We start from the raw sequence: 13,264 nt of genomic DNA on the forward strand, positions 1-13,264 counted from the left end.
CACAGACTTTCTTGTTAAAATGATGAAGATCCACCTTTATACCGAGCTGAGTATCTTCAGAAAACTCGTGGTTGAGGACATTTTTCAGCCTCTTCACATCTTAACCTTTCAAAGACATTTTCAGTAAACAGCCGTACACTGGCTTCTCAACTTAAGAATTATGAGTTAGAGGTTTTCAAATATAGAAAATTTTGTCCTAAAAAAAAAAAAAAAGCTAGAAAATTGTGCATCCACCCCCCCCCCCCCCACTTATCCATAAACTTGCGGGCACAAATGCAACCTGTGTTTACCTGCCGAGCCAATAGATGGCAGTAAAGCGCACCGATCGAGCAGTAAGAGCCCGTCTCAATTCAATTCACTGCCGCTGTATTTCAAAGCCCGTTTCTCATGTTCCTGAGTGCTGGCGAGTCGAGTAGCGCCAACGGTCGCGGAGGAAAGTGCAGAGAAAACGGGAAGTCAACAATACGTCAACAACCGGCACCAAACACGAGTTTGACATTTTATTTTTTATGCTGACTTTAAATTAGATTTAATTTTAATGTAGCTTAAAGGTTAAAAAAGATCCTACAAGCACTTTATTCACTGTAACTATCGCAGATTTTTACAGAACCTAACCTGTAAATGTACCAAAGGAAGTAACGCCTCTGTAGTTATCAACAGACTAGTGGTCCCCACTGTATTCCTAAGTTGAGGAGCCACTGTATCACTCGAGCTGAAAGTGATGGACATAAAACTGGGAAATGAAGACAGTGTGAAAATGTGAAACGACTGTCGCGTCTCTCCGGGAGCTCGGCGGGAACCCGGTATCGACTTCCTCCCCCGAACCTGGGGACAGGCAACCAGCTCCGACAGCCTTGGCAGAGCACTTTCCCCAAGTTCATCTGCGAAAAAGCATGAATTAACAGAAAAAGTGAAATTTCCAGCTACAAAACCTCGAGAGCAAACCCTTGTAGACAATCTGAGGTTCCCGCCTTGATACACGACCTCAAATAGGAATTTTCCATTTTGAGAATCCTCGCAGTGGTAACACTAGTTAATCACCCTGTTTTTACACCCTTTGAAATAAAAAGCTGCGGTGCTTTAATCACAGAGGTTTTGATCGGGTAAATGCCGACACCAGGGCAGCGTGTCCAACGCTATCCTTCTGTTTACAGAGGAGGGACCATCAAAATCTGTCCAACGAGAACTGTATGAATTTGTAAAATGGGGCAGCAGGTGATGTAGCGCTCAGAACTGCTGCCAGGCACTCAAAGGACCCAGGTTTGAATCCTACCTGCAGCTGTAGCAAGGTACTTTACCCCTAGTTACCCTGCTGTAAATAGGTAAGTAGCTTAATATCGCAAATAATTTGAAGAAAAGCATCAGATAAATGAATAAACGCAAACGTGAACAGGTCAGATGTTTCCAAACATCCGTGTCACATCCGTTATACCTGCGCACGTTTGAACAGCAGTGCGACGGGAGCGTCCAGAGAATCATCCTGTACGCGATGCGAGTAATCGAGGTGCAGTACTGGCTTTGGCCACTAGGGACACTCACAGTGTAAACAGCTTCACGAATAGCAGGCGAATGCCTGCCGTAAGCCCATCCCACATTAATACGCTTTGCGTGACCCAGCGGATGAGGCTGTGACACACAACCTCATTAATACCTGGATCAGTACTGTGCGAGCTACCGGGGTCATCGAGCAATCTGCGGCACACACCATCTGGCATGCTGGATAAATAGCTAGACAGCTAGCCAGCAGTTGGCGGACTGGAAGGACAGGACCTGTGACCTGCGAACGGGGGGTGGTTTGTGCGAGGCGACCGAGGAGGAGGTCGGGGCTCAGGGCTCGCGGTGGTAGTCTCCCCTCTGGCCGCCCGTCTTGCTGACCAGCTTTATGTCTGAAATGATGATGTCGTGGCTGACCGCCTTGCACATGTCATAGAGCGCGAGCGCAGCCACGGCGGCGGCCGTCAGCGCCTCCATCTCGACTCCCGTGCGACCTGTGGTGCGGCAGGTCGCCGTGACGACAGCCGTGCAGTCCAACTCAACCAGCTCCAAGGCGACATGAACGTTGTCTAGCGGCAGCGGGTGGCAGAGCGGGATGAGGACACTCGTCTGCTTGGCAGCCATGATGCCCGCGATCTGCGCCACGGACAGCGCATCGCCCTTCGCCAGCTGGTTCTCCCTCACCAGGTGGAAGGCCTTGGGTGTGAGGCGCACCGTGGCGCGAGCCGCCGCCGTCCGCCGGGTCACCGGCTTCCCGCCCACATCCACCATGCGGGCGCGGCCCTGGGGGTCCGTGTGGGTGAGCTGGTCAGGCGGGTCCGAGGCGTGTCCGCACGCCCTCCTCGACGCGTGCCGGAGCGGGAGACCGTCTTTGGTGTTCCGCAGGTTTGCGCAAAAGGGTCTGCCGAGATGGCGGAGCGGCGCCCCCAAGCTGCGACCACGACTAGTGCTGTACCTGAGAAGCTCAGAAGGCTTTTTTGTGCGTGATTCGAAATTCAACATGGTACAATCCCAGAATCCTCCAGGATTCATGTGTCCGGGGAGCTCCCTCGGGGGAGGGGACGGATCGCCAGAGACGCGAGAGCCGGAACTTCTCGTAGCCCCAGCGAGAGCCTCGCCGCTCGTAAGGCACTGTGTGTCTATCTTGCAGAGACGGTGCCATTCCAGGGAAACGGGTTCGGGGAGCACCACAGGGGACGGAAGGGGGTTTGCGGGGACGGAGGGCCCGGGGGACATCGGGACCCTCCGCAGTGCGCCACCTGGGGCAGAAAGGAGACGGTTCGCAGTGCATCTTTACTCAAAGGGGACATCAAGTCCAAAAGTGTTACATCAATGAATAAAATAATGATAAAAACAATAATAATGCCAGATGAGGAAGCAGCAGGTATAGGGTGTAGAGCTGGTCTTCCACTCACAGGATCCATGTTCGAGTCCCTGCTACATGATCAAGGTACTTACCTTTTACTGATACTGTAAAAAAAAAAATACCCAGCTGTACTAAGTAGTTTAGCACTGTAAGATGCATTAGAGAAAAACATCAGGTGGATAAATTAATGAATTTTGGCGAAAAGCGTTTCTGTTTCTGCTGAGTTGTACCTTACTTGGGAGAAAAGTGTCTCCTAAATTAATAAATATAAAAAAGTAATTGTTCATGCGGCTCTGCTGAAGCCCTTCCCTTAATGATATTCCCCCCCATGCATCCACCAATCATTGCCATGAATGCCCAGCCAAGCCCCACCCCTTTGCAGACACACCCACTTAAGTTTGAACGATGCTCCCGATGAAGCGATGCAGAACACCCGCCCCGGACCCCCCCGCAACCCCCACTCCCTCTGACAGGCATCAGCAGCCGGCGGAGAGGAAGAGGCGGGAGACGTACGTACTGCGCCGTCACCCACCAATCAGGATCATGGGCCGATTCTTCATCTGGGAGATGCTGAACATCCCTGAGAAAGAGGACAGGAGAACACACACACACACACACACACACACACACACACACAAAGAGATTCTGAGTGACACATCTAACCACGAAACACTCCAGAGGTCCCTTTCTCTTCGGTCCCCATCAAACCCACGTTGACGGCGTACTCCGCTTACGCCTCGTTTTCACCTGTGGACTTTCACTGCGGTAAACGGCACCGAGTACCTTAACCGAGAGCGCAAAGACAGTTCACAGTTGTATCAAAGCTAACTGCGTGCTCAAGTTTGACGCCACGGACGCCACCTCAACAGCTGCCCGCGGTTGTTGCGAAACTTCCCCTAATTACGCGAGTGCGCCAGTCAGGTTCCCTGCTCCCGAATCGTACCGTGCTCTGGTCGCGCTCTGCTGCACGTTGACAGACAGCGGAAGGCTCACAGGGATGACGACGATATACAGCCCTGGCGTTAGCGGGTTCTAGCTCTGACACGCTGGCTCTTTTCGTTTCAGACAACGGGCTTATGAATTTTCCGAGATATGCACGCTTTCCGCTTTACCTGCTTTTAACCACATTTTACTCATCTGTGCACTTTCTACAATTCTTCTCCGCAGTGGGGACCTGCAACTGCGCTCACCCTCCGAACCAATAGATGGCAGCCAAGAGCCCCCAAGCACAGTAAGTGTGTGGGTTCGCATTAATTCAACTCGCTTCCACAGTGTTTACAGCTCGCGTCTGGTGTTCCTGAGTCTCAGTGTTACTCACGGGATGAATCCATCACCAGCCTGCACCTTACGGTATTTTTATGTTCCGTCATGTTACAACAATGTCTTTTCCCACTTTTTTTTTAAGTTTTCATGCCTTCAAGGTGATAAAAATTAGTCTTTCACATTTAAAAAAAAAAAAAAAAAAAATACTTATATCAGACTTTTTACAGAACCAAACCCACGAATCTGCACTACTAACCTTTTATTGACTGTGATTTACATTTACTCATTTATCTGATGCTTTTCTCCAAAGCGACTTATAGCTAACTATAATCATTTACCCATTTATACAACTGGGTAATATTACCGGAGCAATTCCAGGTAAGTACCTTGCTAAAGGGTACTACAGCTGGAGGTGAGATTCAAACCTGTGACCTTTGGGTCCAAAGGCAGGAGCTCTAACCACTCCACTACAGTTACCAGCTGCCCCACTGGTACAAGTGACTTTGGAGTAAGAACACATCAAATTACGAACACACTTCCTGTCCCACTCGTGCTCACTTGAGTTACGGAGCTACACTGCAGTATGTCTACATGTCTCCGTGGGAACAACCCCATGGACTCCATGTCCATCTCTGCTGTACCTGCATGCTGCTTCTTCTTCCTGCCCACCGCGGCCCCGATGATCTGCAGGAGCTCCTCGTCCGTGGCCCCCGAGCGCAGACAGTCTCTGAGAGACACCTCCGCGTTGCCGAAGAGACACACCTGAGGACGTAGAACATCACGTGTCGGAGACGACAAAGGTGACCCCAAGCTCTCCGGCACCGGCGTTCCCACCCACGCCGCCCGGTTCACCTTGAGGTTGCCGTCTGCGGTGACGCGCAGCCGGTTGCAGGAGCCGCAGAAGTGATCGGACATGGAGGTGATGAAGCCCACCTGACCTCGGAAGCCAGGAACCTTGAAAGTCTGCGAGGCACAAGAGAGATGTCCTTCAACATCACCGCGGCCTTTCTCCGGTCCTGAGGCCGACGTCTCGGCCCGAGCTCCACCCGGCCACGCGCCACGGTAAAGGAGAGGGGCGCTCACCTTGGCCGTGTCCGCCTCTTCTCCGGGCACAGGTTCCAGGCCGGGCCACTGCTGTCGGATCCGGTCCAGCATCTCCTGGTAGCTCACCATCTTCTTGAAGTTCCACTTGTTCCCTGAGGGCGAGGCACACGTCAGGTGGGACGCGGAGCAGTCCTCGGGACAAACTCCAGCAGCTGAGGACGCGGAAAAGCAGGGGAAGAGACGGGCGCTCACCATCGAAGGGCATGTACTCGATGAAGCGCACCTCCAGGGGCTTCTTCTCCGTCAGGGCCACAAAGTCGAGCAGCTCGTCCTCGTTGAGGCCCCGCATCACCACGCAGTTCACCTGCGGAGGGCGAAGCCGAGCAGAGACTCACGTTTGTCCGATCGAACGAAAACAGACGTTCAAACGAGGGATGAGGTTGGGGGGGGTGCCCTATTAATAAATAATTACTGCTGCGAGGCCCTCCCTTAGCGAGGCCGTCAGTGGAGCAGGACAGTGGTGAAAAATGAGTGCCCTGTAAGTAATAAAAACAATAAAATATGCAGCAAGTCCAACAGTATTGGGAGTAAATGAAGAACAAGACAAATATCATGACAGCGAACGCTGACTTGTCCCTGATATCATAACAACACAGCGCCTCTGAACGCAGCTTCTCAGAGAGTTTCGCACTAAAACGGGGTACAGTAACTGAACATATTTAGATTTAAAAGTCATTTAAGGGAAAAAAAAACAACGAATACACAGTGTTTAATACAGACAACGGACGCCACATCAGAACTCGTGTTCCGCCCCTGAAGCGCTGCTCACGCTCTCCGCCGCTACGCGTCCTACTTCTCGACCAAACGCTTTCCTGGATCTTCGCTCGTTTCTCGAGCGCCGAACGTTCAGCGACGGCGACTTTCCCGGAATTTCTGGAGACTCCGAGACACCAAACACACAGCTGCGGCCTCCTTTCCTCCCACATCGTAATCACACACTCGTATTTCTATCTCCTCATCTACCGATTCGTGCGCCTTTGCGGCTCGATGCCCTTTCTGCAGAAGGAGCGCCTACCTTGACGGGGTTGTAGCCCATCTCGATAGCCTTCTCGATGCCCTCCATCACCTTGTGGAACCCTGAGGAACACGACGGATTTTAAAACCCCAAACGAAAACTGGAACTCGGCCGTGTGGCGACGAGACACCGCTTCCGGCCTGCAGAGTATTTCTCGGTCGTAACCGCGGCGAGGAGACACGAGGACCATCAGGACCATCTCGGGGAGCTTCCCAGAGGTCCGGCTGAGGAGAACCTCCCTCCTACTTGGGACTCATGTTCAAGCCAAGAGGAGAAACAACTTTCAAATGAGCGGCACTTCATCACACAGAAATCACAAAGGGCATTTTACCACGTTTACATTGACATCGCTCCTGGATGCTTTAATCTCGTCCACCCCGGATGAGACTCCGCCCCTTACCTCTCATGGGCTGCTAAAGAGCACTCAAGTGCACATGGCGGTGGTTCGCGTCTGGGCCAGGAAAGGAGGCTTCCAGGAACCGCCCACCACGCGAGCGTGAAGGTTCCGGCCCGATCTCTCGGGGAAGACGACACCAAAGCATCCGGGAACGAGGCGAGGTCAACGGCACAAGGTCAGCCGTACCTTTGCGCCTCACGATGAACTCGAACCTGGAGGGCACCAGCGAGTCCAGGCTCACGTTGAGCAGGTCCAGACCCGCTCTCTTTAGGCCCGGAAGCAGCCGCGCCAGGTTCACGCCGTTGGTCGTCACGGCGATGGTCTTCAGACCCTCCAGCTTCCGCAGCTCGGCTGAACAGAGACGGGGGGAGCGGCAGAAGGACGACGAAGTGCGTAAACGGCAGTGTTACGCAACAACGGGTCGCAAAACAACGGCACGAAACGTACACATCGACGTGCGCCCGCGACCCAAACAAAGGGGACACGGTGAAGCGGCGCCGTCTTTCGTGCGACGCATCCGCAAGCCATCGGGACGTGGCCGCCGGGTCACGGAGGGCAGCGCCGCATGCCAGTCGCCGCCCAGTCGACCGTCGTCGCACCCTGGGACGATGTCCCCCGTGACCGGCGCTCGAGTCGCGGCGGGGACTCTTTCCCGCACGTCTCAGACGTCCCCCATCGCCTCCCTTCCCTCCGTCGCCGTCCACGGTCACGTGAAAAGGAGTGAAGCGACCACTGAAGTTCGAGCGCCACGAGCAGCTCTACTGCACAAGGGACCAGGAGGATGAAACCGACTGACGGTAAAATTTATTATCGGCCTCTTTTCTTCAAGGGGACCGAGCGTTTAACTCCTTACGCTGATTTTTACAGCATCGTTTCAGGGTTTGTACCTTCGTCAAGGGCGCAACACCAGGCGGTGGGATTCGAAAAGGAATCTTCATATTACCAGACGATGACGCCACTAACCGCTACGCCCCCTACTGCTCTCACAGCTCCCTGTGTCACTGAGTTGAAGACTTACTTCAGACCGGTGCGATGTTAACACCCCAATAAAACGAAACGCACGCAGACGTTCGGCGGAAGAGGCATAGAAACACAGCCGGTCGCGTGGACCTTTGGACGAGACGCTTGCCGTATGTTTTGTAAACCTGCTTTCAAGGCCTTTCTGGGGCTCCGGGCCGCGGGGCGGAAACATGGCGCGAACCCTGGGCTGCCGCCGAGATTTACTGCAACATTTGGCAAATGTGCAGAAACGTCTGGGGCTCAACGTGCAGCGCCGGGGTCACCGGAACAGGGTGACTAAGAGGAGAAAAGCGCCACGGCAGCGGGAGGCTTTGGCTCCACCGGCGCCACACAGATAAGTGGCAGCCAAGGTTGAGGGAACGGTGCAGGTTCCCCACACATACACACACACACACACACACACAGCATACCGGCCTCCCATTACAGTGACAACAGGAAACAGCATGTGGAAACAGACAAACTCTTACTACACTAAATACCACCGTTTACTACTGTAGTTGAATATTCTGCTTTACCAGTAAAAATTAAACAACTTTGCTATATCAATAAAGGGAAATGAATTGGGTGTGTGTGTGTGTCTGCGAGATCCCGACGCTGTTTCTCACCAACTATGTCCAGGATGTCGGGCCGGATGAGCGGCTCTCCCCCCGTGAGCCGGATCTTCTGCACCCCCTCGCTGACGAAGAGCCGCGCGAGGGTCAGCACCTCCTCCGTGGTCAGCAGCTGACCGCGTGGGGTCAACTTCACGCCGTCCTCCGGCATGCAGTACTGGCCTGCGGGGGAGGGGGCAGACATTAGAACCCATCACCCAACACGCAGATGGTGCCGACGGTTCGGTCCGACACTGACATCTCAGGTTGCACTTCTCGGTGAGCGAGATGCGCAGGTAGCGGTGTCTCCGTCCGAAGGTGTCCGTCAGGAAGGCCGAGAAAGGCGGGGCTTCGTCCGGGATTCGCCTCCGCGCCCCCACCTGCACGGAGACGGAGAGAAACCGGGTGGCACCCGGGCCAGAAGGCCACCTTTAAATTTTCACCAAAGCACCGCTGTCCTCGCACCTCGCTTTCGTACGCTAATCGCACACAGGTGGTCCGCGATTCACACTGAGGTTCTGTTCAGAAGTGGAAAATCGTCTTAAAATTACACCGTGTCCCTTACATGGACAGTAAGGACACGAAAACAGCGGCCCTGGGTCACCGCTCGCTTTACAAAAGAATTTTATCCGTCCCTAATTTCACACATTCCTGGATCCCTGCTTAAGTTCCCCCACACAATGGTGGGCGTCGTCCAGAAGAGGCCACGCCCACTCCATCACCACTTATTACAGCGTAGCTGGTAAACAGCACACGGTATGGTAAAAGACTGTAAAGAGGCAAAGGACAGCCCCGGTGTGTGCGGAGCGCCTTTCCGTGCAGGACGTGTCTTTGGACAACGATGCTGGCCGAGGACACGACTACTCCCGCGCCTCGCGTTTGGAACAGCCGCGTTACAGATTTCTAAACGCGCTGACATTTTCTAGTTTGTTCATTTTTCGTTACATTTTCTTGAGCGATTTCTTTTCTGAAATTTCCGTCGCGGGGCTTGCGCAACCTGCGTTTAGCAGCCCGGCTGACAAGTGGCGGTAAAGAGCACCGACAACGGGAGCGCGGGGCCGCCTCGGTTCAACTCACTTCCGCAGCGTCTACGCTCGGCGTCCGGTCTCCCGGGTGACCGGCGATCAATAAGACCGTGGTGAACGGTGCCCGTTTACGGTGGCAATCGGTGAGCAATCGCTACGGTTCTGCTGACATTTTATACCAGTTTTAATCCAGCACGCAAATAAAAACATTACAACTGAAAGTTCATTATTAAAAAAAATTTATTACGACTACATGCAATAATTTTCCAGAGGAGGGATGTTTGCATTACTAAGTCTTTACCGATTGGACGTTAAAAGGGACGTTGGAGTTACGAACATCGCGCAGCGGCTTCGGTTCCACAGCCGACAAGACGCGGAGCAGCACTTTGATTTCTCTCTCGCCGAAGTCACGCGCCGTTTAGTTTTTTCGTGCGGACGCTTCGCTAAATGCGACCGATAACCCGGAAGACGCGACGCGTCCCCGTCTAAACCAAGGAGCTCCAGCCCCAGGGGAGAAGGAACAACACTTCTGTTCAGGGAGCACAATCACCAGCTGAACCGCGTAAAGCGTGACAGCAGCCGGTCGGTACGTAGTTGGGTACAAGAGCTTCCCTCTTCTCCTCCTCGCCGGGCTACATCTGAGCTTCTCCACGTGGAAACTGGGTACCGTCCCCAACACCGACACATTCTCTGGTCCAATGCGATTAAATGCAGGAAAGACCAGGTCGAAGCGGTCCGGCACGGGCCGCTCGGTCACGTCTTCGCGAGCGCAGCCCTCCTGGACCGCTGATGCACGCGAGGGGGAACGTGCCTTCCTTCCGGTTCTTCTCCGAGGAGCACGAGACCTTCCGCCCTCCGGGTTATCGGTTCAAAGCCGAGCCCGCGAACCGCGAGCGTTCCGGAGGACCGCGAGCGTCCCGCATCTCGGCGCCCGCAATGACCGCTCGCCATCGCTAGGGAATACCCACGACGCGCTGCTCCTCGCGCGCGCCTCTGTCCGACACGCTTCCGGCCCGAGCTCTCGTACCGCGGTGCGGCGGAGCAAAACCGGCGGAAGATGAAGCGTCTCCGTCAGCAAAAGGCAGAGCTCCGCACGGCCCGTGCCACACGGCGCACAACAATCCCTGCGCCAAATTATGGAAATTTCACTGAAAACTAAACTATTATGTTAATTTCAACTCAATCTTTCCATTCCCGTCTCTAAGCATTATTATTCATATTTTTTTAATTCTTTTATCTGCCACTTTTCCTATTAATACTGTTACACTTTTCTTTCACCTGACACTTCAAAAGCGCGGTCTGGAGCGTAAAAATATCTCCTTTGTTGTCGCAATATTTTCAGTGCTGGTAACAAATCTTAGAGTGGATATTATTATCTGTTCTTATTGTGACACACATGAAAAGTGTGTTACTAAGTGTTTTAAGTAAGAAATATTTTAGTGACTTATCCATTTAGAAAGCAGGATCGTTTTCGCTCATTAAATCAGGGTAAAAGGACCTAAACCGAGCAGGACGTGGGATTCGGACCCGAGTCCTTCCAGCGCGGGGCGGCACCTCAAACCACCAGCTATTAGTACCAGTGGCCTCTGGGGGCGCAGTGGTCAACGGGTCACCGCACAACCCGGGGCTGTTAGCTGCTCTATACACGGGTAAATCAGAGTAAAGCCCATTATATAACGCTCATTTATTTTGGACAAAGCAAGGAAGTTATAAAAATTATCTTAATATTATTATGTGGAGTTTGTGCACCAGCGGCGCTCGGGGCTGCTTTACTACTGTAAAGTTCATACCCCCAGCAGAGGAGAGACGCGCGCGCGCGCACTCTCTCTCTCTCTCTCTCTCTCTCTCTCTCACACACACACACACATTCAGTCGATATGCGCAAGCTGTTACTAGTAGTATATTGAGTATTATTATTTGCGCTGTTTTATTACTAGTTCAGCAGGTGCGCGCGACTGCTCACCTGTTGCGCCTCAGTCGCCGAAACCGGCCGACTTCTAGTTATGACCAGTGTTGTTACTGAAGTTTCCCCACAGTAAAACGGTGTGAGCCGCACGTGCCGCTCATTATTTTAAAGCGGCGGCCGAAACGTCACGAGGCCCGGCGGGGGGTCCAGCACGAGAGCGGCGGGGGCCCCCGCGCGAGAATCATATCCCTCCCACCACCACCACCCGCCGAGCGAACTGCCTCAGCACGGGGACCGGCGGCGGCCCGCGGGCGCCACACACGTCATCAGCACTAGAACACACAGCAGAGTCACAGTTCGAGGAGCGGCCGCCAGCAGCGGGCACGGCTCACGCCTCACCTGCGCGGACGCTGCACGCGCCTCCAGGCGGCGCTCCACTCGGTCCTCCTCTCGCGTGGCGCTGGAGAACCAGCGCGCGCACAGCGGCGCGAGCGCCCTCGCGAGTCCCGTCGGCAGGGAAAGCGGGCTGAACTGGGTCGCGCGCAGCGTCATGATGTCTCCGTCTTTTCCTATCCGAGCGGCCGAGTCCCGGGTCCGAGTGACAGACGGAGGGGTGGGGCGGAGGCGCTGCGCACGAAGTACCCAAACGAGTGACCCCGCACTTCAGAGTAGAACCGCGTCCCTCCCGCCAGGAACGTCTGAGTTACGTGAGCCAATCAGAACGGTGAATTTGGGGGGGGTGGCGTGCTGCTCGACCAATCAGCTGAGACTGGAATTCCGCTTCCCCTGGGAAGTGTAGTTTTAATGAAAACGCGTTTTATTTAATCGACGCAACGTTTCTGCTTTAATAATTCTCAGAAAATCCGTTTTCCTCCGAATCGCGGAGGATTAGTGGCTCACGAGGGATTGCGGTGAAAACAAGATCTACGCATTCTATCCTTGAGCAGCCGGATGTGAAAATAACGCACAGTATTATGTTTTCTGTTAATCTAATCTATGATCAAAAACTGAAAAGGCGGGTGTTTTGGGCGCGCAAAGTAGCACATGAACTCCTGTGTTGGTGCAGCGCACGAAGAGCCTGATGTGAAAACGCATAAAGCAAAGCAGAGAATTAAAGAAGGTTTAACACAAAGGAGCCACTGTTTTGCAGAGCAGAGTTACGGCACCGCCACGCTTTGAAGTGGACTGTCATTATAACATGTCAGCGCGTGATCCGCGCCGCCCCTCGTGCACGTCACACGTGACCGCCTCACACGTACTACGGGGTTAATCAATTGAGTGTGTGTGCGCGTGTTTGTGTGTTGAACGTCACAGATGAGTGGGAGAGGAAGGTTAACAGGCCATGATCCATTCACTTAACCTGGGATGTTCCTGAATTGGGGGGTGCGGTGGCGCGGTGGCGCAGTGGGTTGGACCGGGTCCTGCTCTCCGGTGGGTCTGGGGTTCGAGTCTTGCTTGGGGTGCCTTGCGGCAGACTGGCGTCCCGTCCTGGGTGTATCCCCTCCCCCTCCGGCCTTACACCCTGTGTCGCCGGGTGGGCTCCGGTTCCCTGCAACCCTGTATGGGAGGAGCGGTTCTGAAAGTGTGTGTGTTCCTGAGTTTATTGGTTTTTGGGGAGGAGTGTTTGCTTTAGGGGGGGCGCGGTGGCGCAGTGGGTTGGACTGCAGTCCTGCTCTCCGGTGGGTCTGGGGTTCGAATCCCGCTTGGGGTGCCTTGCGACGGACTGGCGTCCCGTCCTGGGTGTGTCCCCTTCCCCCTCCGGCCTTCGCCCTGTGTTACTGGGTAGGCTCCGGTTCCCCGTGACCCTGTATAGGACGAGCGGTTCTGAAAATGTGTGTGTGTGTGTGTGTGTGTTTGCTTTAGCTGTAGCTCCACCCAACACACACACAGAGTGACATTTACTGTGTCTCCTTCAGTGTGTCTACAAGCTGCTGGGATTGAGAGCAGGGATGTGGATGTGGAGCTTTGGCTTCTGCTCCAAATCATCACATTGCACTCTTTTATTAATAGAATTTTTATTGCACACTTTATTCCAAGGCCTATTTGTACAGCTGGTCAGTTTTTACTGTATCAAGTCAGCGTAA

The 13,264-nt window shown here is 53.8% G+C and overlaps 1 protein-coding gene across 5 annotated transcripts; it reads right to left on the reverse strand.

Annotated features, from left to right (window-relative positions):
* Positions 1-1,321: 1,321 nt before the first annotated feature.
* mocs1 (molybdenum cofactor synthesis 1) lies at positions 1,322-11,879 on the reverse strand. 5 transcript variants are annotated; one of them, XM_029258722.1, is made up of 12 exons: positions 11,580-11,879; positions 8,509-8,629; positions 8,265-8,432; positions 6,826-6,990; positions 6,243-6,494; positions 5,420-5,531; positions 5,207-5,319; positions 4,976-5,086; positions 4,765-4,885; positions 3,378-3,440; positions 2,953-2,964; positions 2,279-2,753 (listed from the first exon to the last, which is right to left on the reverse strand). In XM_029258722.1, exons 1-12 carry the CDS (start codon positions 11,730-11,732, stop codon positions 2,459-2,461), a joined length of 1,686 nt encoding a protein of 561 aa, XP_029114555.1. In that variant the 5' UTR covers positions 11,733-11,879; the 3' UTR covers positions 2,279-2,458. The 5 variants fall into 5 exon arrangements, with proteins under 5 accessions (XP_029114554.1, XP_029114555.1, XP_029114556.1 ...); XM_029258724.1 differs by having other exon boundaries at positions 2,689-2,753; positions 6,243-6,304; XM_029258721.1 differs by lacking the exon at positions 2,953-2,964 and having other exon boundaries at positions 1,322-2,753; positions 3,393-3,440; positions 6,243-6,304.
* Between the last annotated feature and the right edge of the window lie 1,385 nt (positions 11,880-13,264).

The sequence above is a fragment of the Scleropages formosus genome, chromosome 15 (assembly GCF_900964775.1).
Source record: "Scleropages formosus chromosome 15, fSclFor1.1, whole genome shotgun sequence".
NCBI classification, from domain to species: domain Eukaryota; kingdom Metazoa; phylum Chordata; class Actinopteri; order Osteoglossiformes; family Osteoglossidae; genus Scleropages; species Scleropages formosus.